Genomic DNA, 24015 nt, shown 5'->3' with positions numbered 1-24015 from the left:
TAACAGGTTGACACACGACAAGAGCATACATGTACGTAGTAGAATTAAACATTCCAGGCAAAATTGGGACAGATATTTTATCTCCTATACGCATCGTTTCCACATACCAACATTCCCCCGTGGTGAACGTTTTACGATGATACTATCTGTGGTCAAGGCATCAGTTTCATTCGTTGAAGGTGACTGGCGACGTTGATCCCAGACCACTCACAACGTCGTGTCACACTTAAACAACTCTTTGCCCTGATGGGTAACCAGACTGATACTTCCCACCTGACCAACGTTCACTCCCTAGGTAAACCCGTGGCAAGAACCCCGTGAACAATCGGGTTATAACTGTCTTCAGCGACCCATGCTTGTCGTAAGAGGAGACTAACGGGATCGGGAGGTCGGGATTGCTGACTTGGTTTGATGCAGGTCATCGAATCCCAGTTGCGCAGACCGATGCTCATGATGTCAATCACTGTATTGTATATTGCAGGCTCGATTATTTACACCTCCGTCATATATCTGGAATATTGCTGAGAGTGGCGTTACACAACAAACAAACCACGGCAAGACTTATGGTCTTAACAAACAGATGATCATAATCAGGGAGTATCCTGGATTAAAACCCACGATCAGTGGATTCTGGCAAACTCAGTGACGCAGTTTTCACCTGCTCCCATTTTCACTTATGGTAGGGAACGAGATATACCTGGATCGCAGGAACTCCGTGTGCCCATACTATAGTGTGACGTCACAATGAACGGCGCACTGCAATGATTGAGGCTGAGTGATGTACCTAGCGGGCGCCAAAAAAACCCAAAAAACTGAGGGCACCCCGAAATATTTCTTTAAAAAAAATAGGGGCGGTCGGGTAGCGTAGTGATTAAAGCGTTAGCTCGTCACGCCGAAGATCCGGGTTCGATTCCTGACATGTGTACAATGTGTGAAGCCCATTTCTGGTGTCCACCGCCGTGATATTGCTGGAATATTGCTAAAAGCGGCGTAAAACCATACTCACTCAATCAAAAAAATATGGAGAGACACAGGACGTTATAACAGCCTATGGAAGTCTTGTCCTGGAATTTGAACCTACAGTTAGCACGCCTGTACTCTGTGGATATAACAGTTCAATTAGGATCAGGAAGGTGTCGTAATGAGCTGACCTGGGGCGTATTTATAGTTCGCCCCTGGCGACTGGCTAAACAATCGGTACATTACATGCGTGACAAGCTTGCCCAACCCCTTAAAAACACCTTACTCCAGCATGTGACGACAGGTTTAAGTGTAATGTGCACTGAACAATCACTGTGAGTTTGACTTCTTGAACATCGATTGCCGCTGTCAGTTAGTAATTGCATTATTGAACATGTGGTAACCATCGCAAATAAAATAATGTATGACAAATTACTTTGTTGTTTACGTTGCATGCTACCTCCAGTGGTGTTGGGGCATTTACAGGCGCACGAGCATAACAAACGGGCTGATCCAGGATTTTTACAAAGTGGGGATTCCACTTGGTCCATTTGCAACTCCATGTTATCACTATAGGAACCGCCCCACCCCCCACCCCCAACCCCCAATCTAGATCCGCCTCTGTAATGCTTCGGCAAAAATCTACAAACAATATTCATTTTATTGCTCGAATTTAGCATTGTTTTTCTGTAATTTTTTCGAAGGAGAAAAAAATTGTCCCCGAAAATTCGTGAAAAATAGAATTATGCTCCAGTGTTGAAAAAATATACTTTGTTGCAAGGTGTTTTTAAAACTTTAAAAAAATACAGGCTCATAGTTTTAAATTATAAAACAATTCTGGGCCCCGTTCCTCAAAGCGATCTTAGCACTAAGGTGATAGTAAGTCCCATACTTTAACATAAGTTTACGATCATCGTAACGCTAAGACCGCTTTGGGGAACGGGGCCCTGGTTTGTAGCTGAAGCTGATAAATATCCAATCTCCATATAAAATGCCAGTCCCCCCACCCCAGAATATCAAATGGTCCCTAAAGCGGTCATAAAATATTTATGGTTGCGCAATGTTCCTGATTGTTTCAACACCTGATTCACAGCATGGCCGTGTGGATTGTGCAATGTCACTGAGTAAAGGCTATGTTTGCTTCAAATTCATGTGCACATGACCGTTCATCAAATGTTCCCGCTCCTTTTGTACGAGAAGTAGTTTTAAGAGAAACAATATAGCGAGTGATAAAACTTGAACTTAGATGTAAACTAATCATAAGGCGTTTTTGTGATATTTTGTCACGGCATTGGTAGAATGTTCTCAGTGTATGGTGAATAGTGTCAGCAGTGGGGGGTCCCCGCAACCCGCTCTGGATCAGCCATAGGTCAACCCCAGACTAAAGCAGTCGGGCGGTAGGGTATCCCCCTTGTGGTTCAAGCCATCACCTGGGACGCTGAGGACTACAAGCGCGCGTGGAGCCCTGGTGATCACTGCCCCGCCCGTCAAACCCCGCGTAAAGTGGTGGAAATAGTAATTACAATTGAAATACCAACCCGATGTGTATCAGTCAATTGACCAAATATATAAATCTATATAAATGTATCCAGATTAAGCTAGATGACATGTATTTTGTGTTTGGGAATTTACAATTAGATAATTTATATGGCGCATTTGCTTTGTAATTCAATTGTATTCAGCCAGATGTGATTTTCAATCGTTTCTCAGAGCTGGTATTGATCGGCGGGGTCTTGTTTATAATGCCTCGACCTGGTTCAGGTGTTTATCGCGTGCAGTTGCCTATAGCAACGTTTCCTTTCTGTCTCACATCAGCTTCTGTCTAGTAGTAACAACACGACTACTTATAATTATAATCAAAATAGTTGGGTCTTGAAACGAAGTTATGCAGTATTAACATGCATTTCCTTTGAATGACTTCATTATTACAAAGGGCATTACATGTGGGTCTTATGTGATATACACATCGTGAAATTAAAAAAAAAGATTCTTATTTAACGCTAAAGTATAGATTACTATTTGAGTGTATCTGAGGAATATAACTTTAATAAATCTTATCGTGTCTAAATGATTTTGAGATTATATTCAGTTTTTAGATAATATCCACCAGAAATAAGTACCATAAAATGTTAAATTGTAAAGTGTATTGATATGTGTTTAAAGACTTACATGGGTTCATCTGAGGTCTAATGGCTACATATAGGGAGTTGTTAGGTAAATCGTTTTTTTAATTTCCACTCCTCGCTTCACTTATCACGTGCTATTTACAGAATCATGTCACATGACAGATTGTAGCTTCACCATTCACGTTATCGTCCCCGCAGCGGACAGACGGAACTACTGGACAGTTTCCTCAGGTGAGTTAATTTTAAAAAAAATCATTATCTTCAACTTCAATTATTGTTTTATGTGAAAGTATATATTTTCGAAAGCTTAATCAAACTTTATCTAACAGTGTTTAAGCATAATACCCGGCAATGAAATAGAAAAAGAAAGTCCAATGAAATGAAACGTATTAAACATTACCACACAAGACAAAGTATCAACATGTTTTGTGCCAAATGCAGTTGCTTGTCTTGACATTATGAATATTTTCAATGTCCTTGTCATATTTATCCGTGGAAACTCTAAATGATAAATACATGTCAGGTTACAGTTAGAAGTGTACAGATAATTGAATATCAACAAATTGATATTGTTGGTAAATATTTCAACATATGGTTTGTCTTGCAACCAACTCACTAGCTGTATAAGCCGAGCAAACCTGCTCGACAACACATCTCGCAAGTCACGACATATAATGTTGGTTTATTTACGCAATGAATATATCAAAGCGGAGATTATAAAACCTACAGGCTGAAGGCTTCTTTGATAACTGAACAACTTATAAGCCCAATCATGTCGGTTATTTGTTATGCTTGTAGACAGTAGTTTATTTACCTCTCACTTCTGTACAACATTGATCGCAACAAACAGTGCGTGGGCACTATGTTTATGTAAACTAATCAGAGCCATAAGGAACTCTCTGGGAGAGATAGAAAAGATACATGGTAAAAATTCACATTGCTACCGTTTGTTTATATAAAAAATGCTTTCTCTGACCGAACATTATAAAGCAGGTTGGGTTAACTCTAACATACGTTAGTCCTGAAATATTGTTTAAAATATTCCGTATCTGGCACATCCCTAAGATCTGGCTATGAATGGACACATTTAAGTAAAGTATCTCCCCGCCAATGTCATCATACAACACAAGTGTGTTTTGGTCGTGGGTGGGGCAGTGTTGATGGGTCGCATGCATCTGTTCAGAAGGTGGCGGTTAAATTGTACATGGGTAGATATGAGTTACTAGTATGAAGTTGATGTTTGGTCTTTCTCAGTAACGATATGAACAGCATATTTGATAGATGGTGAAATGTTTCATTGAGGTCAGTAGCCGACATGTTGCTGTACGTGATGGATGAGTGGCTGGTTGGGTTGTAGATCGACGCGGGGTACACAGGAAAGCGTGCCATTGTTGTTAGTCTCTCACTATATAAATGCACGTACACACCGGTGTTGTTTAACGGAAGTCTTCACGTATTTAGGACTTACCTGGTTTGACCTGGATGTGGAGTGAAAGTGCAGATTACTTTAACAAGCTTGCTACCTGCTACCAACGCTAAAAGGTATTCTTCGTGTATATGTACTGCTACATGCTGCCCGATGGCCTATATTATGAAACGTTGGAATACAGAGTGTGTGGCGTGTGCCAAGAATAGCATAGTGGCGATGGGTCGCATGTGTCTCTCTGAAGTAGGTATGGGTGGCGCGGTGGGGTAGCAGGGTGGGTCGCTCGCAACGATACACGAGGTACGGGTGCCGCGGTGGGGTAGCGGGATGGGGGTAGCTGGGTGGGTCGCTCGCGTCTATATAGCAGGTATGGGTAGCGGGATGGGGTAGGGGTGGTGGGTCGCTCGCGTCTATACAGTAGGTATGGGTGACGGGATGGGGTAGAGGGGTGGGTCGCTCGCGCCTATACACGAGGCTCGGGTGCCGCGGTGGGGTATTAGGGTGGGACGCTCCTGACTATACAGGAGGTACGGAGGACGGGATGGGGTAGCTGGGTGGGTCGCTCGCGCCTATACAGGAGGTTCGGGTGACGGGATGGGGTATTAGGGTGGGTCGCTCGCGCCTATACACGAGGTTCGGGTGCCGGGATGGGGTCGCGACTATATAGGAGGTATGGGTGACGACGGGGCGGGGTAGATGTGAGTGGGTAAAGTAGTTGTGACGGGGTGGTGTAGTGGTTACGGAGTGGTATAGTTGTGACGGGGTGGTGTAGTGGCTACGGGTTGGGGTAGTTGTGACGGGGTGGTGTAGTGGTTACGGAGTGGGGTAGTTGTGACGGGGTGGTATAGTGGTTACGGAGTGGGGTAGTTGTGACGGGGAGGTGTAGTGGTTACGGGGTGGGGTAGTTGTGACGGGGTGGTGTAGTGGTTACGGAGTGGGGTAGTTGTGACGGGGTGGTGTAGTGGTTACGGAGTGGGGTAGTTGTGACGGGGTGGTGTAGTGGTTACGGGGTGGGGTAGTTGTGACGGGGTGGTGTAGTGGTTACGGAGTGGGGTAGTTGTGACGGGGTGGTGTAGTGGTTACGGAGTGGTGTAGTTGTGACGGGGAGGTGTAGTGGTTACGGGGTGGGGTAGTTGTGACGGGGTGGTGTAGTGGTTACGGAGTGGGGTAGTTGTGACGGGGTGGTGTAGTGGTTACGGAGTGGTGTAGTTGTGACGGGGTGGTGTAGTGGTTACGGGATGGGGTAGCTGTGACGGGAAGGTGTAGTGGTTACGGAGTGGGGTAGTTGTGACGGGGTGGTATAGTGGTTACGGAGTGGGGTAGTTGTGACGGGGTGGTGTAGTGGTTACGGGGTGGGGTAGTTGTGACGGGGTGGTGTAGTGGTTACGGAGTGGGGTAGTTGTGACGGGGTGGTGTAGTGGTTACGGAGTGGTGTAGTTGTGACGGGGTGGTGTAGTGGTTACGGGGTGGGGTAGTTGTGACGGGGAGGTGTAGTGGTTACGGGTGGGGTAGTTGTGACGGGGTGGTGTAGTGGTTACGGGGTGGGGTAGTTGTGACGGGGTGGTGTAGTGGTTATGGGGTGGGGTAGTTGTGACGGGGTGGTGTATAGGTTACGGGGTGGGGTAGTTGTGACGGGAAGGTGTAGTGGTTACGGAGTGGGGTAGTTGTGACGGGGTGGTGTAGTGGTTACGGAGTGGTGTAGTTGTGACGGGGTGGTGTAGTGGTTACGGAGTGGGGTAGTTGTGATGGGGTGGTGTAGTGGTTACGGAGTGGGGTAGTTGTGACGGGGTGGTGTAGTGGTTACGGAGTGGTGTAGTTGTGACGGGGTGGTGTAGTGGTTACGGGGTGGGGTAGTTGTGACGGGGTGGTGTAGTGGTTATGGGGTGGGGTAGTTGTGACGGGGTGGTGTAGTGGTTATGGGGTGGGGTAGTTGTGACGGGGTGGTGTAGTGGTTATGGGGTGGGGTAGTTGTGACGGGGTGGTGTATAGGTTACGGAGTGGTGTAGTTGTGACGGGGAGGTGTAGTGGTTACGGAGTGGGGTAGTTGTGACGGGGAGGTGTAGTGGTTACGGGGTGGGGTAGTTGTGCCGGGGTGGTGTAGTGGTTACGGGGTGGGGTAGTGGAGGCGGGTCGCGGGGACCGTGGTGACGGGGTGAGGTTATTGTGACGAGGTGGGGGTAGGAGTGAAGGGATGGAGTGGTTGCTACGGGGTGGGGCACTAGTGCCGTGTTGCGGTATGGGTACCGGTAAATGAGTTCAGTGCGGATCATGGGCAGATAGAGGTCAGAGTTTATGTGTGTGAGAGAGAAACTGACAAAAGAGATGACATAGGGGAAATAAACACAGCTCACAGAATAGCAGCTTGATATTTAATTAGTAGGATGAAACGCAAGGCACTGTTATCACGCGCGGCGAGTTTCTCCGTGACTCACGGGGGCACTGTGGAATCTCGGTAGCCTATTTACTTACATCTTAATACATGTCCACATGATTGCTTTTGAGATATTTTAGCTTACTGGTTTAGATGACTTTCTGTTCTACGTAAGGCGACACTTGGAGGAACTGATATATACCCTGCTGTCTGAGACAGAATGGGGGGTAATTGAGCTGTCGCTGATTTTGTATAGTTGATATGTAGATGATGCGCATTCCACGAACAGAACAAGACGGTGATGTAGCGTCACACACTAATGCGCACGGGCTGTCGTTGAGGCGGACGTGTGTATTGATAGCGTGAAAATGTAGTTAGTTGCGTGACTGGACGAGAAAAACTGCCCCACTCCCATTCCCACACACACCCCATCAACCAAGATGAAATCTGTATGGCATATAGAAAAAAGAACATGATTCGACCTGTAGTTTAGTCGGGTTGTGTATTTGTATTGTTATTGTCTGTCGCTGTCTATTGACTTTGTGTATTTGGTAACGGCCGACACCGCCGCTGTCTTGGGTTTGTGTGTGCGTGTGTGTGCGTGTGTGTGCGTGTGCGTGTGCGTGTGCGTGAGAGTGAGAGTGTGTGTGTATATGTGTGTGTGTGTGTGTGTGTGTGTGTGTATATATATATATACATATACATATATATATATATATATATATATATAGAGAGAGAGAGAGAGAGAGAGAGAGAGAGAGAGAGAGAGAGAGAGAGTCACATGTCCGACTAAGATGTCGAACTCCCGGTGGACCAATCATTATTGGTTACATTGTCATCAATCGGCACTGTTCAAAGGGAGTTCATGATAGACTTTCCTCATAACGATTTGCCCCATGGTTTGACATGGACATGGTGATTGCGATACGCTCAGGCCTATTGCTGACTATCGATCCATGCAGCCTAGATACAAGCGACGCTACAGTTCATCGATGTTGTTAAGGCCTTTTCGCGCAGGCGATTAGTTAGTTCGTGAGTGAATATGAAGCATGAGACACCGAGCACCTACCCGACAGATAAACAGTGTATGGCAGCCTCATCAACCGAGTCGGACCTAACAAAAGGCCAGTCGTATAGGCCTGCTCCACCGTGACTCACAGGTGCTGAAACCTGTGGTATCTCCTTACAGTCAATGGCCTCCGTTCACTCAGAAATCAGTGAGTGGATGCTATTTAACGCAACACCCCGCAAAATTCCAGCGGCATTACGACAGGGTGTAAACCGACCGGGCCAGGCCAACATTAAACAATGACACGCATTCTACCCTCGTAACGCTTGACCATCCGATTCGGAAAACACTAGGCACTGGGGGCACCAGGTTACTATGGGTAGCCGGGTGGATATTATTATTAGTAAGTACAGATTAAACTAAAACATGCAGCAACGAGGGTTTGGGTGATCCTTGAACAGTCAGGCTGGTTAGGCTCATCATCAGCCCAGGGCCCTTGACCCCTCTAAACGCAGTCCAGACAGCGAATGGGACTTCTCCCAGGAAGCGCTTCCTAGTCAAACCCACCCAGAGCTTTTCGGATAATGTGAAGACTCCCCAGCATTGCAGCCTTCTGCATTACCCAGATTATTAGAAGGGCTGTATTCCTGGTAGCAAACCCGGGTACTCTCCCAAAGTCAGTCAACAGATTGGGAGGTACCAAACCTAAGGCACCGTGAACAGTGGGGAGTCGGACAACTTGGTACCTGGGATGCAAGCGTGACATTTCGAAAGCGAGGTCAGCATATTTGCCATGTTTTTCCTGAATCTTGTCCATCACATTAGTGTCAAAAGGGACGGAAAATTCAATGATATATATTATTTCATTGGATTTATAAAAACGGACAAGATCAGGTTTGTTGTCCTGGATAGGTCTGAGGCTGTATACGGGCCTATTCCAAAGAATTTTGTATTTATCATTTTCCATAATGCCCTCTACATATTTTGGGTCGTACCATGGATGGACCTTTGTGTCAAAACCACAATAAAATAATCGAGCTACACCATCATGTCGTTTAAGATACTGTGTTTGTGCCGAAGCTGGGCATCCACTGACAATGTGTTGGACAGTCTCATTTAATTCATCAAGTTTTCCCTTGATATGGGCATTCTGGAGTTTGTCCCTAATCTGCAAGTACGTGTATGTGTTTGTGTGGCTGCTTGTACTAGTCCGGACTGATGCCGATTTATAGTGCTAGCTCACTGAGATACCACGCCATGAGATGGTCAATAACTCCTCCTCCAAGTAAACTGACTGATCCTCCCTCTTCTACCTTGCCACGTTTCAGATGAAGAATGTTGCATTTGTCGAGTCCAAAGGACATGCACAAAATCTGTTTTTTGAGTGTGGATCCTCCATTGGAAATAAGTTCAAGGTCATCCATGTAAAGGGGGTGAGTAAGGGGTGTTGGGGATCTGTGCTGAGGAGGTCCGGGATGATAACCTTCCTCTTTGATAAGCAAAAAGCTTAAAGGATTTAACGACAAATAGAAAAGCAAAGGACTGAAAGAATCGCCCTGAAATATTCCTCTTCTAATAGAAATGGGTTCCGAAGTCACCACCTGCCCCTGCGAATACATCTCAAGTTGAGTTTACCAGCAATTCATTAAAGACTTAATTAAAACAAATAGTCGCTCGGGGAGGTCAATACATTTCAGTGACTTCAAAATCCATTCGTGAGGTACAGAACCATAAGCTTTTCTGTAGTCTATCCAACACATTGAGAGGTTACGGTGGTAAGTTTTTGCCTCTTCAAGGATCATTTTCTGAACCAGCAATTGATCCTTACAACCCCAACATCCCTTTCTGCTCCTTTCTGCTCCTTGTAGATGATGTCATTCGAAACGCAGTACGATGACACGAGATCTGTAAGGCACCCTGTAAATAGTTTGTACTGGGCGGAAGTTTTTAGGGTCAGTCAGATCACCTTTCTTTAGGAGAAGTATTGTTCGCCCTTTGCAGAACCAAGGCGGAACATCCCCTGAATCCACAAGAGAATTAAAACAGTGAAGTAATGGCGTTTGGACACAAGGGAACAGTTTCCAATAGTGGTTTCAAATACCATCAGCCCCTGGCGCCGTACTAGATTTGGACTTTTAATGACATTGTGTAGGCAATCAGGTGTAATGAAACACACCAATGGTGTCCTTAATTTTTCATGTACAGTGTTTTTGTAATCCTCTACCCATGGTTCCTCGAGGTTACAGTTGCCGGGTATAGACCACAACTGTTCCAAAACCTTTCACTTGAATCCATGGTGGGTATTTTCTCATCACTCTCATTCGTTGCATTTAATTGCCTGTGAAATTGTTTTTCATTTTATTTAAACACTTTTTTTTTATTGAAATTATTTTTCTTATCCCACTTTCCTTTTCTTTCTGTCAAAACCATTAACTTTGCCTTTACAGAATCAAGCATTTGATTGAGAATTTTCTCTTTTGTTGTCTTTGTGTTTTGTTTTAATTTTTTCCAAATTGATCTCTGGCGTTTTGACATAGATTGTCCTGAAGAACGCAATTTTAAACAAAGTTCTATCTAGGACACGTCTTTCCTTGTTGCATTCAATTTAATTTGAAACCGGTTTTTCTTTGTATATTTCCCTTTTGTGGTTCATTTTCTTTCGAAACTTTATGGTGTTCCTCCAGTGTTCGAGCAGCAGCATACACGCAACAGTTAGTATCATGCAAAGAGCAGTCCGCATTGAGAGTAACAGAAATAATGTCATTTAATTTATGAAGTTAATTCTGTGGAAATGATTGGTTAATTTGTTTTATTTGCCTCCGTTTCTCAATTGGTAAATCACAGATTTAAAGATACAAGGGATCATCAGAAAGATCATCGACAGCAGAAGGGTCGGGGAGGACCACTCAAAATCTTCAAGGCAAACATCAGAAATTTCGTTTGTGACCCCATGCGAACGTCCATTTGCGATTTTTTTTCGGGTCTGTTGCTGGATGAGTAAGCTCACCAGACTCACGGCGCATATACAATTTCAGTCGCCGAAGCTGGTCGCGAAGATTCTGCTCTGTCAGGTATGCATACATTGGCATGGCTTTGTCCCAATGTTGCTTCAGTAATTTGACATTTATACGTGGTTTGTCTGGCCATCCTGTTGCTTTCGCGCACTCAAGAAGTGGGGACATGAGTTGGTACGTCCAAGATATTCTTGGGCGGGTTCTGTGCCTCCCCCTGGGGCAAGTCCCATCTCCAGTTTGGTTGGTGTGTATACAGGAGGGAGGCTGACTGTGCTGCGGAGTGGAACAATGTTTTTTTCTTGGCGTTCTGTAACCCAGTAGTTGACCAGCTAACTGTTAACCCTAACTGGGTGATGTACGTTTAGTTTGGGGGAATAAATCCTGCCTATCTTGGCCCACCACGGAGAGGCGTACATCATCAGGCCATTATTATTATTATAATTATTATTTTAACATCACATGTTGTCAACTAGAATGACTCATTTATTGCTGCATCGCTCCACGTCATCCACTGTAAGTTGGGCACGAGCTACACTCGACGTGCGGATGAATTATTTATTGTTTAAGTTGTCGTGTAAACAGATGTTGTCTGCTGATGCTAGGTAATTTTACTGGGCAGTATGTTCTGGAATTATTCATGTTTATGATATTAAATGGCAGACTATGTATAGAAAAACCCGCGACTCCGAGGTTATGCTTGGGATTGTAATTAATCTTATCTAATATAACCAATTAATATAGCTCTGACGTTTCAGTTTATCTGTTCACAGGCGCTTTACATCCAACATATATACATTCGATATACATAACTGGAATATTGCTGAGTGCGGCGTTAAACAACAAACAAACAAAAAACATACGATATACACTGACTGTTCATTTTGATGTGATAGATACAGGATGCCATTAACATTTGGAACAGGTAACTCGAAACTCGAAATGATGCTGGCGTTTCTGGTGATTTGATGTGTCCTGGAAGCCAATGAAGTGGCTTGAAAGTTGGTGTGATACGATGCAGCAGCGGCGTCCTGCTGACGATCCTGGCTGCTGTGTTCCGTAGAAGATGTAGTTTGAGAAGTGATGTTGATGGTATTCCGAAAAACAGTCAGTTACAGTTATCAAGTCGAGAAATGAGGAGTGATTGTGTTAGCATCTTGTCGGCTTCTGGAGATAGATGTTCCAATCTGACGAAGATAGAAATATCCCGTCTTGCATATTGCTGCTACTTGTTTCGTCATTGACATGTTACAGTCGAATATAAAGCCAAGATTCCTTACTTGTGCAGAGGATGTCTCTACAACGTCTCCGATTGTGCACGAGTTTGTGGAATATAACCTCTGCGGTTGATGACTTCAGTTTTGTCATCAATTAGTATCAGAAAATTGACTTTCATCCAAAAACGCCCTTCGCTTTTGCATGTTTCCAGTGGTCTGATTTCTGTTATAATGCAACTTGCTGACTCGGAAATAGATTTGCCAGTTGTCGCACACGAGTCGAACATGCAAATAAGACTCCAACCACGCTGAGGCCTTTCCTGAGATACCACAACGCTTTCTTCTCCGATATAGAAGTATGATGTGGTCCATCGTATCGGAAGCGGCCTAGGAGAAGAAGTAGGACAACCTCCTGCTTGTCCATGGCTGACGGGATCTCCTCTGTATCTGTAATATGACAGCCTCGGTATTGTGGAACCTTTTTGTAAGCTGACTCAAAGTGTACTTGAAGGAGAGTTTCTTCCAGATATATCCGCAGCTGATAGGACACTACCTTCTCCAGGACTCTGGGTGAGCAGAGCAAGTTGGACACTGGCTCGAGTTTAAGTGATCAAGAGAGGTTTACTTAATAAGGGGTCGCTAACGATTCCGGAACTTTTGCCCAGCAGAGGGAATTGTTAATGATGATTGTTACTGGAGATATCACACAGTCTGTGATAGTTCTTTAAAACCACGTTGGTAATGGATCCAGCTGACAGGACTTTGATGTCTTCCCTTCTTGGTTGGAAAGAGCTGAACTGAGATCATGCGATATTTGCGGGATGTGAATACATTCAATTTCAATTCTGAGATTTTTATTTTTTCTGTAATACCGATCTCACTCGGAAGTTACATATGTGACACTGATCGCATATACCTCTCTCATCTGTGACACCGATCAGACTCAGAAGTGTCATCTGTGACACTGATCTCATATACCTCTCTCATCTGTGGAACCTCACTGACTCTGTAGTATCGTCTGTGACACATATCTCACACCCCAGACTCTTCTGTGACGTAGATCTAGGATCATGTGAAATTTGCGGTACCTGTGAACATTCAGTTTCACTTCTGATCGTTTCTGTGATACCGATCTCAGGCAGAAGTGACATCTGTGACACAGATCTCACACATCAGTCTCTTCTGTGACACCGATCTCACACCCCCGTCTCGTCTGTGACATATATCTCGTACATCAGTCTCTTCTGTAACGTAGATCTCAAACAGCAATCTCGTCTGAGACATTGATCTCACGCACCAGTCTTGTCTTTGACGTAGATCTCGTGCTCTAGTCTCTTCTGTGACGTAGATCTCAAACACCAATCTCGTGTGTGACGTGGATCTCACGCACCAGTCTCATCTGTGATGTAAATCTCATACACTAATCTTGTGTGTGACGTGGATCCCAAGTACCAGTCTCGTCTGTGACGTGGATCTCACACACCAGTCTCGCTTTTTTATGCACCAGTCTCGTCTGTGAGGCTAATTGTGCATTTGGTGAGGATGGATGGCGGATATAAGTGTTTGGGGCGGTTGTATTAACTGTTCTTTAGTTTCACGTTGACGCAGTGTTTACAGAATATGAAATAATATCAGTCCAAGTGACCATGTAAATATCGTTGAAAGTCAACCTGTTGATATGTTGTATCAAATTCCATGTCCATACTTTCTTTGATAGTGTTTCTGTTTCGGAAACTATTTTCAAAGTTTAGCATTGTGACCTTCATAAACATATCAGCTGTGTGTACTACTACTACTACTACTACTACTTCTACTACTACTACTACTACTACTACTACTAGTACTACTACTACTAGTACTACTACTTGTTATTAGTACTACTACTAGTACTAGTTCTACTACTACTACTTGTACTACTAGTACTACTACTACTACTAGTACTACTACCTGTTATTAGTACTACTACTAGTACTACTACTACTACTAATCTAATATCACTTATTGAAGGCTACTGCTAAGTATAGCCATAAGTTAAAGCAGGGCGGAATACAGCCGAGAACATGAATGAGTCCACGTGATATGTGTGAGAGACCAACAGAGATCACCATGCGTGCTCTGCCCAATAGCTGTGGCTTGTCCGGGTAGAGGAACGTTATCTATTGAACCGATCGAGAAACTGTTGAAACATTGATCAGGTCAAATCGTTAACCACTTAAACAATGATGTCTTTATTCTGAATCATTAATGTTGACCGTTGTTGACGCCCTGGAGCATCCCAAAGCTACACTAAGTACCACGTGCAAGCCTGTAGCTTTGATATCAGCATGACAAAACAAGGGGCTATCCCATATACGATGCAATGTAGTATACACGGGATTTCGAACCCGAAAATTCTACGCGACTAGGAAACAAACTGACCACAATGTTACAACACCCGATCTTATTTTCAGATTTTCATTGACATACGTGTATATCGCCACCGTAACTACAGTGTTAGTGTAAGTAGAAGAAATCAAATTGTTAACACAAAAGGTACACTTCATCATGGACGTTGACGAAAATATCAGCGAATAAATTTGTTCGTCACTTCAATGACTGCATCCGGCGCATACTGGTTGGAGTGAGTTGTAACATGTTTCGGTAAATGTCACAGCGTGTCATCTTATTATAGGAAAGAGGTTCAAACTGATGCAGTGAGTGAGTGAGTGAGAATGGTTTTACGCCGCTTTTAGCAATATTCCAGCAATATCACGGCGGGGGACACCAGAAATGGGCTTCACACATTGTACCCATGTCGGGAATCGAACCCGGGTCTTCGGCGTGACGAGCCAACGCTTTAACCACTAGGCTACCCGACCGCCCCACAAACTGATGCAGGTCTAGACGTTTATTGTCACTTTGGTGAAAATCGCGACCCCGGACATGGTGCTGACAAACCAAGGATGATAATCAGAGATAATCTGGGATTCGAACCCAAGACCACAGGATCCCGGCAATGAACTTTCGTGTGTTGCACCATATTCGTGGGTTTCACCAATATGAAAAACGACTGACACGCACAGATCAGCGTTTCTTCTTCCTACAAACGACGTGATGTCGAGGTTTACAGACATTGTAGCGAATTCTGGTGTATGGCATGTCGTCCCGGGTTAGAATTAGTCTTGCATGTCATCGTATCCTAATTGCGTAGATCGATGCTCATGATGTCAATCACTGGATCCAGACTCGATTGTTTACAGACCCCCGTCATATTGCTGGAATATTGCTAAGTCCGGCGTTAAACAACAAACAAACAAAGCTTGTCGCCAATAGTTTTCCCACTGAGTATGAGTAATTTAACACCTGACTGTTTATAATGTTTATTTTCCTTTTACGTTCGTCAATTCTTTGATAAGATCGATGAATCATTAACCAGTGAATATAAGTCACGTCCACGGCTTACTGGATTATGTTCTCCAGGTGAGATCAATAGATATCTGTTTTGTGTTCAGTGAAATTTAAATAATTTTTTTACATGAACGGGCGCCACTTTGGTCATTTTGGCGCTATGCAAACCGAGCCCGCATTGTAAAGCAGTCATACCATGGATTCATTTCCAGGTACTGTCCCAGGCCTCAGAGCCCGACCGGGTGTAAATCAACATGTGTGATATGGCGCTTTTGTGCGGTCGAACTTAGCCTTGCATTAGGCTGGAGCAAGATTGTTGCGCAATCTTTTACTCACACTGCACACGGTCAGTTGTCCCATACCGCCGACCCTCTGAAAGCATGTGCGCTATCAATAACATGCAACATATATCAATACAATGCTACCTCAGTAGAATAGATGAATTAAATATGCATGATACGGCGCGTTGAGTCTGCAGTACTTCGTGCGGTATTCACTGAAATAAAAGTGGCATGCCACATTGTGTAGCTCGTGGTCGCGCTTGATAGTATGTATATATATATTGCAGATGTTGGTTTGCTTATTATTAGCATTGTATCGTACCTTGTATCGTATTTTTGTTTCGGTTATCTTAAGAATTGAGTAGTGGTATGTCTTCAAGTAGACAGGCGATGGTTTTGAGGCAGTGAGGGTTAGGTAGCATTATCAGTTACGGTGCGTCCTGTCCTGGTCAAGAGTAAACCAGACGCCGATTAGCGTCCGTTATCAGTGGGGAGCCACATTCTGGGCCAAGATCGTCCCAAGTTTGTCTGTACACGACGGACATAGCAGCTCCACACTCTCTGTGGCGGCTTTCCACATTCAGGAATACTCGCCAAACCCTATGGGGTTGGAGAGGTGGGAGGGAAGAGGGGGAGAGAACAGGGAGCGGTTTTCTTATATTGTTGCACTGTAAACTAATCCATGTATCGTTTCGTTGGTACAAAATAAAACTAAATTTAATTTATTCAGCACTTTGTGAGATACTTAGATTTATTACCTGTCATCATGTATTATAGGGAGGTATGGGGTCATAATTTACCACCTGACCGTCTACAATGTATATTCTCCACATGGTATGAGTAATTGATCACCTGACCGTTTATAATGTATAGTCTCCACATAGTATGAATAATTTACCATCTGACCGTCTGTAATGCATATTCTCCACATGGTATGAGTAATTTACCATCTGACCGTTTATAATGCATAGTCACCACATGGTATAAGAAATTTATCACCTGACCGTTTATAATGCATAGTCACCACATGGTATGAGTGATTTATCACCTGACCGTTTATAATGCATAGTTTCCACATGGTATGAGTAATTTATCACCTGACCGTTTAAAATGTATAGTCTCCACATGGTATGAGTAATTTACCATCTGATCGTTTAAAATTTATAGTTTCCACATGGTATGAGTAATTTAACTCCTAATCGTTTATAATGTATAGTTTCTACACGTTATGAATAATGTATCTCCTGATCGTTTATAATATATAGTTTCCGAATGGTATGAGTAATTTACCACCTGACCGTTTATAGTGTATATTCTCCACATGGCATGAATATATATAATGTATAGTCTCCACGTGGTATGAGTAATTTACCACCTGACCGTTTATAATGTATAGTCTCCACGTGGTATGAGTAATTTACCACCTGACCGTTTATAGTGTATAGTCTCCACGTGGTATGAGTAATTTACCACCTGACCGTTTATAATGTATAGTCTCCACGTGGTATGAGTAATTTATCACCTGACCGTTTATAATGTATAGTCTCCACGTGGTATGAGTAATTTACCACCTGACCGTTTATAATGCATAGTCTCCACATGGTATGAGTAATTTACCACCTGACCGTTTATAATGTTTATTTTCAAGCGAGATCGTCAACGCAATTTCAAGATCCTTGAATCACAGGTCCACGGCTTTCTCCATATCATATCCCCAATATGAGTTTGGGTAAGAGTAAACTTAAAATCATAACATTTTGCATGAACGGACACCACTTCGGACATTTTGGCGCTGTTCTCTTACATGTACTGTGCTGGGAGCTTTAAATATACTCCTGTTTATACAAAAATGAGTTTGCTCTGCCCTAGAGGGTGGGTTTCCCATTTGTTTCAATCAGAAGTCAAATGTAAATCTTAGAACAAATACTGGTCTATGCATTCCTAGCGGCGGTGTAAATCAGCATACACGATTAGGCGGTTAGTGCGGTCGAAAGGACGTTGCCATGGGCCGGATCAATGGAAATAGTCAACGAAGATTGTGGGAAAACTCCCACAGGACTGCTTTATTATCACTGAAACTGTCAAGCGGAACGAAGGCCGATATACTTCAAGAGAATGAGGATTAATTGGTGTCGTACAACAGACAATATAGGAATTACAATTATACATGAGTCGGTCTGTCATCGTTACTTGCCAACGGGTTGGGCAGTTTGGAATTACTTCTACAGTTACGAGGCTTTACAGATACCTGATAATTAAATCTTTTATTTATCTTACTTTAAACATTATGTCACATGATGATTTGCTTTAATCTAAGTTGACTTGGGCCACCGACAAATTAATATACAGGTAACGATTGTGTACATTGCTGTACATGTAAATATAGATTGTCAACGCAAGAGAATAAACAGTCTAGATTATCCACCGAAACAGATTCCATTTGGGGTAAAGGAGAAAATAGCGGTGAAAGTTATATGAATGGACCACTGAAAATCGGTGATGACACCAGGTGTTTGAGAAAAGGGTAAGCATGTCCTGTCTTACCGAAAGCAACCGCCATTCACACAATTTGCATAAAATAGTAAGTATTTGTTGCCTGACGCCATGCGACCGCGGCCTGTAAACAAACAAAACAATCAAATGACCGATGAACCAGGAAATCCAGTGACACGATATTGCATTTACTGATTGTGTTCAAACTAATGAAAACGATATGTTCATTTTGAATTACGTCTGCTGTGTACAAGCGCAGATTTTCTGCTGCTTATAAGAAAAACGTTAAAGAAGTATGTTCTCTTTGTGGAGGGCAGTTTTATTGTCCCAGCCCAAACATTTCTTTTGCTACGGCCGTGTGTGTTGCTGTACATGTATCGACCGTGTGTGTTGCTGTACATGTAACGACCGTGTGTGTTGCTGTACATGTAACGACCGTGTGTGTTGCTGTACATGTAACTACCGTGACGGTTGCTGTACATATTACGACCGTGGGTGTTGCTGTACATGTAACGACCGTGTGTGTTGCTGTACATGTATCGACCGTGTGTGTTGCTGTACATATAACGTTCGTGACTGTTGCTGTACATGTAACGACCGTGTGTGTTGCAGTACATGTAACGACCGTGTGTGTTGCTGTACATGTAACGACCGTGTGTGTTGCTGTACATGTAACGACCGTGACTGTTGCAGTACATGTAACGACCGTGTGTGTTGCTGTACATGTAACGACCGTGACTGTTGCTGTACATGTAACGACCGTGTGTGTTGCTGTACATGTAACGACCGTGACTGTTGCAGTACATGTAACGACCGTGACTGTTGCTGTACATGTAACGACCGTGTGTGTTGCTGTACATGTAACGACCGTGTGTGTTGCTGTACATGTAACGACCGTGACTGTTGCAGTACATGTAACGACCGTGACTGTTGCTGTACATGTAACGACCGTGACTGTTGCTGTACATGTAACGACCGTGTGTGTTGCTGTACATGTAACGACCGTGTGTGTTGCTGTACATATAACGACCGTGACTGTTGCAGTACATGTAACGACCGTGTGTGTTGCTGTACATGTAACGACCGTGACTGTTGCTGTACATGTAACGACCGTGTGTGTTGCTGTACATGTAACGACCGTGACTGTTGCAGTACATGTAACGACCGTGACTGTTGCTGTACATGTAACGACCGTGTGTGTTGCTGTACATGTAACGACCGTGTGTGTTGCTGTACATGTAACGACCGTGACTGTTGCAGTACATGTAACGACCGTGACTGTTGCTGTACATGTAACGACCGTGACTGTTGCTGTACATGTAACGACCGTGACTGTTGCTGTACATGTAACGACCGTGTGTGTTGCTGTACATGTTACGACCGTGTGTGTGGCTGTACATGTAACGACCGTGTGTGTTGCTGTACATGTAACGACCGTGAGTGTTGCTGTACATGTAACGACCGTGAGTGTTGCTGTACATGTAACGACCGTGTGTGTTGCTGTACATGTAACGACCGTGACTGTTGCTGGACATGTAACGACCGTGAGTGTTGCTGTACATGTAACGACCGTGTATACTGCTGTACATCTATGTTTAAAGTAATTAGTGGACTTACCTCTTTTCACGCAATTGTAATTAGGTAAATGTCAATAACCATCAATTAGAAGTGTAATGATCAATAAACACAATTGCCATACCGTACTATATTGAACTCCTGAAGCAAGTCATTACATCTATCTTTAGCATTGAGATTTGTAATTTATTCAGAGGCTTCACGTCATCTGACGAAACGTGATCACCCATTCATGTCAAAGACTGTTCACATCTATGTAAAACACCTTGTCCAGTTTGTGTCATGAATCACCTCGCCTGTCAAGCAGATGTATACGACAAAATATACATAGTCTTACGACACACTATATATCTATCTTTATTTGCAGAAGAGCCCGCATCTTAATTCGGCCATGAAGTGGTTCCACAAGTTTTTGAGCTTAGCGCACAGGGCAGCTGGGAAGGATGAAGACTGGGAGTTCACCGAGGAGCCCCACACGGAGAGGAGGCAGCAGATCCTCAAGAAGTACCCGCAGATCAAACAACTCATGGGCTACGACCCCAACATCGCCTACATTACCACGGTAGAAATATTCGTCCAGTTGTTCATGTGTTGGCTTCTGCAGGACGCTAACTGGGCCAGTATTTTGATCCTTGCGTACTGCTTCGGAGGTGTTCTAAATCATTCTCTAGGAAGTGCTATACATGAGATTGGCCATAATCTTGCCTTTGGACACAGCCGTCCGGCCCTCAATAGGATTCTCAGTATATGGTGTAATTTGCCAATGGCGGTTCCCATGGCCGTAACATACAGGAAATACCATTCCGACCATCACCGCTACCTGGGCGAAGAGTACCAAGACGTAGACATCCCAACTCGTCTTGAGAGTTATCTCTTCAGAAACCCAATCACAAAGATGATCTGGCTGCTATTCCATCCCCTTATCCATGCTATAAGGCCGTTTTACAAGAGCCCGAAGCCGCTGACGGGATGGGAGATGATCAATACTGGTGTTCAATTATTGTTCGACCTCTTCATCCTGAAAGTGTTCGGCGTTAAGGCCCTGGTGTACCTCCTGGCTGGAACACTGATGGCGCTTGGTCTTCATCCCCTTGCCGGGCACTTTATCTCAGAACACTATCTCTTCAATGGAGGGCAGGCGACTCACTCGTACTATGGACCACTTAACTTTGTTCTATTTAATGTTGGGTATCATATTGAGCACCATGATTTTCCTTACATCCCGTACTCTCGCTTACCGGAAGTGAAGAAGATAGCGGGCGAGTTTTATGACCATCTTCCCTACCACACGTCCTGGTGCAAGGTTGTCTGGGACTTCATCTTTAAGGATAATATGGGACCACACGCGAGAGGTGTGGGGTATCTAAAGGATGAGAAGAGCAAGGTCAAAATCGATCAAAATGGCAAGGTCGAGCCAAATGGTGTTTCCAAGGTCAAATCGTCATGAGATATCTTCACATGGCATTTGTCATTATTTATTTGATAACGTGTCCTTGCTTCAGATAGTGCATGTTATATTTGATACGGTTACATAGTATTAGCCAAAACGTTCATGTTTGGTGTTCTAAATCTAAATTTGCAATTATTGATAGTTCGGGAAAGCTATCAATTGACCTTCAATCATTGCGGTAGATTTTGAGAGATTGAAATCCACAGAGTGGTAATAACTGCCGGTGTCCATGGTACATGTTTCTAACATACACTGCCTTGCTCAAATGTATGTAGCATCCAGCCCAGGCACTTCAACAAGTATTGTTGAAAATCCCAGTTTTAGTGTCTGAATGATAAAACTCCCTGTCTTCTGTTATCATCGGTAGAGTAAGGATGTCACGTTGTCTTGAAACTGCGTGTTTAGCCAGAGAAAGAGATAACCGACTTTCTGTGCAAACATCTCGTCGTTAGGCTAACGGGTGGAGGCTGTGCTGCGGTTCTCACTCAGCAGGAAAGCGCCATAACATTACTTCACCTGACAGTATAGGATCCCACAGGATGTCGCCCTTGTAAGTTTCTTTCCATGCGTATTAGGGGTCAGCGTGAACAACGTCATTTCGCCGTGTTTCATGATTTATAACATGCGGATAAATATTTCCTAAGATCAATAGCACCCAACCCGTTGTGATTTAGGGTTTATAAAACTGACATTAACTTTGCACTTCAACAGAATACACCGATGGGCGGAGTCGGTGTAGGCAACCTTGTATATTTGCACAGTTGATATGCGGTTAACTTTCTAAAGCATTCTAGAGCATTGTCCACCCAAAGCTTTTTATGTGCTTTGTCAGTGGTTTATCAAAAATGGCGAACAAAAATGCAACATTCAAATAATGTCATGCCCGACGGTGGTTAGGTATGTGATTGATGATAGTACAAGACTTTCACACAACTCACCGACCAACACAATTACGAATGGATAACATTCACCGATATTCCCTACGACACTGGCAAACTGGGGATTCCATTTCGACAATTACTTGATTTACTATGAAAAAAACCCTGTAGTAACAAGAAAAAGAAAACTCTGCTCTTAACCATGAAATATTTTTCTTTTATTCATTCCAAAATCGGGGGCACGGGTGGCCCAGTCGTCTAAGGCGCCGCGATTTGCTGTGCAGAGTTGCGTCCCTTGGGCACGCCAGAAACCTATGATTGTGGGTTCGAATCCCGGTTCGCCCCAATTATGTTTCTAGGTTTGTCAGCACCATACCCGGGTTTCACCGAAGTGGTAAACGTCTGAGACCTGCATCACTTCGGGCTTTCCTCCCACATTAAGCTAACACGCCGTGATATAACTGGAATAATGTTAAAAGCGGCGTTAAACCCAACTCACTCACTCACTCACTCCAAAATCGGGCATTCAATAAAATAATGTGAGAAAATAACCTCATGCCTTTATAATTCATCGTTTATGTATGTAAACCGTTTGTAAATATGTAAATACACAGGATTAAGACAATTAAATATATGAAATTATTGGCATGTTTTAAATAACGTTATTTATATAATTTGATTGGCGAAATGACAGCAATCTGAAGTCTATGAAAGTGTTTACCTCATAACTAATGCTGTGTTTGTCTTTTCCGTGTGTGTTGTTGCATATTTATTTCCTTGTTATGCCTTTCCATGTTTATCCATTGCAACCTTGTTTCACAAGTCTCGAGTGGGAGTAAGTTGTCAATGTACAGATACAGTCAATATTCTGCAATGTGTACGAACGTATGTATACACAATGAATGGGTGCCGAATAAATAATATCATCTGTTAATTCATGATTATCTTAACTATGAAATGTAATAAATGTTGTTTTCTATATTTTGTTTTGTATTTTGTCCAAGAAATATGTAAATGAGTTTCCAAGTACAAATATAACCCATATTGTATCGGCTTTGTATAATGCAGAGTTGCGTCCCTTAGACATCAATGCTTGTTTGTCAGCGCCACAGCAATACCACGCTTCCACTGACGCTGTACATGTCTAAGACCGGCATCACTTCGGGTTTTGTTTTCACATCAAGCTGACGCGCCGTTATATATCTGAAAAACCGTTCTAACCTCACTCACTCAGGCCTGTAAAAGATCAATTGTATTGCGGCCGAGGACGTGATACACCTCACAGTCAACAGCAGAGCGCGTGTTTCTAGTAACACAGCTTGAAATTGCGTTTTTAAACATCTGCAGATGAAAGGTATTCAGTAAATGCATGTCACGTTCGGATTACTGAAATTATGTGTGTGATACGAATGTAGAAGAAAACTTTAGGTATATACAAATTCTGGATACAACTTTGTAAAGTGTGTAAGCATAATTATCCTGAAGGGATAATTAACTTGAGGTCTGAACACAGTACCACGAGTTTCCAACAACACAGACGTATAATGCTTTAATGCCATCTACACATTAACTCACTGTACGTCATGAGCTATGGACACACAGTACGCCATGCGTTTTGACAAAGTACATTAGTCTCATAAACCAGTCAGTACATACATGCACCAGCGTGCCAAAATAATGTGATTCATGCAGCCACCATTTTGTGAACTTGGAATATGGCAAGTCACCTTTGAATGATAGGCCTGGAATACATGGTTTTTGCTTCCCCTATTCGCCGTAGGGTGGAGTATGAACGTTAGGAAACTACTTATTTACTTACATAATCCTCTTC

General features: G+C 43.4%; 1 protein-coding gene across 1 annotated transcript; it reads left to right on the top strand.

The window, feature by feature from the left end:
• Positions 1 to 3268: 3268 nt before the first annotated feature.
• On the top strand, positions 3269 to 23163 carry LOC139452212 (sphingolipid delta(4)-desaturase DES1-like). Its single transcript, XM_071233601.1, has 2 exons — positions 3269 to 3317; positions 20224 to 23163. Exon 2 carries the CDS (start codon positions 20248 to 20250, stop codon positions 21301 to 21303), a length of 1056 nt encoding a protein of 351 aa, XP_071089702.1. The 5' UTR covers positions 3269 to 3317; positions 20224 to 20247; the 3' UTR covers positions 21304 to 23163.
• Positions 23164 to 24015: the final 852 nt, after the last annotated feature.

Source organism: Haliotis cracherodii, unplaced genomic scaffold (assembly GCF_022045235.1).
Source record: "Haliotis cracherodii isolate W230 unplaced genomic scaffold, xgHalCrac1.p SCAF_9, whole genome shotgun sequence".
Taxonomy (NCBI): Eukaryota; Metazoa; Mollusca; class Gastropoda; order Lepetellida; family Haliotidae; genus Haliotis; species Haliotis cracherodii.
This window is presented reverse-complemented; position numbering and strand designations above follow the sequence as displayed.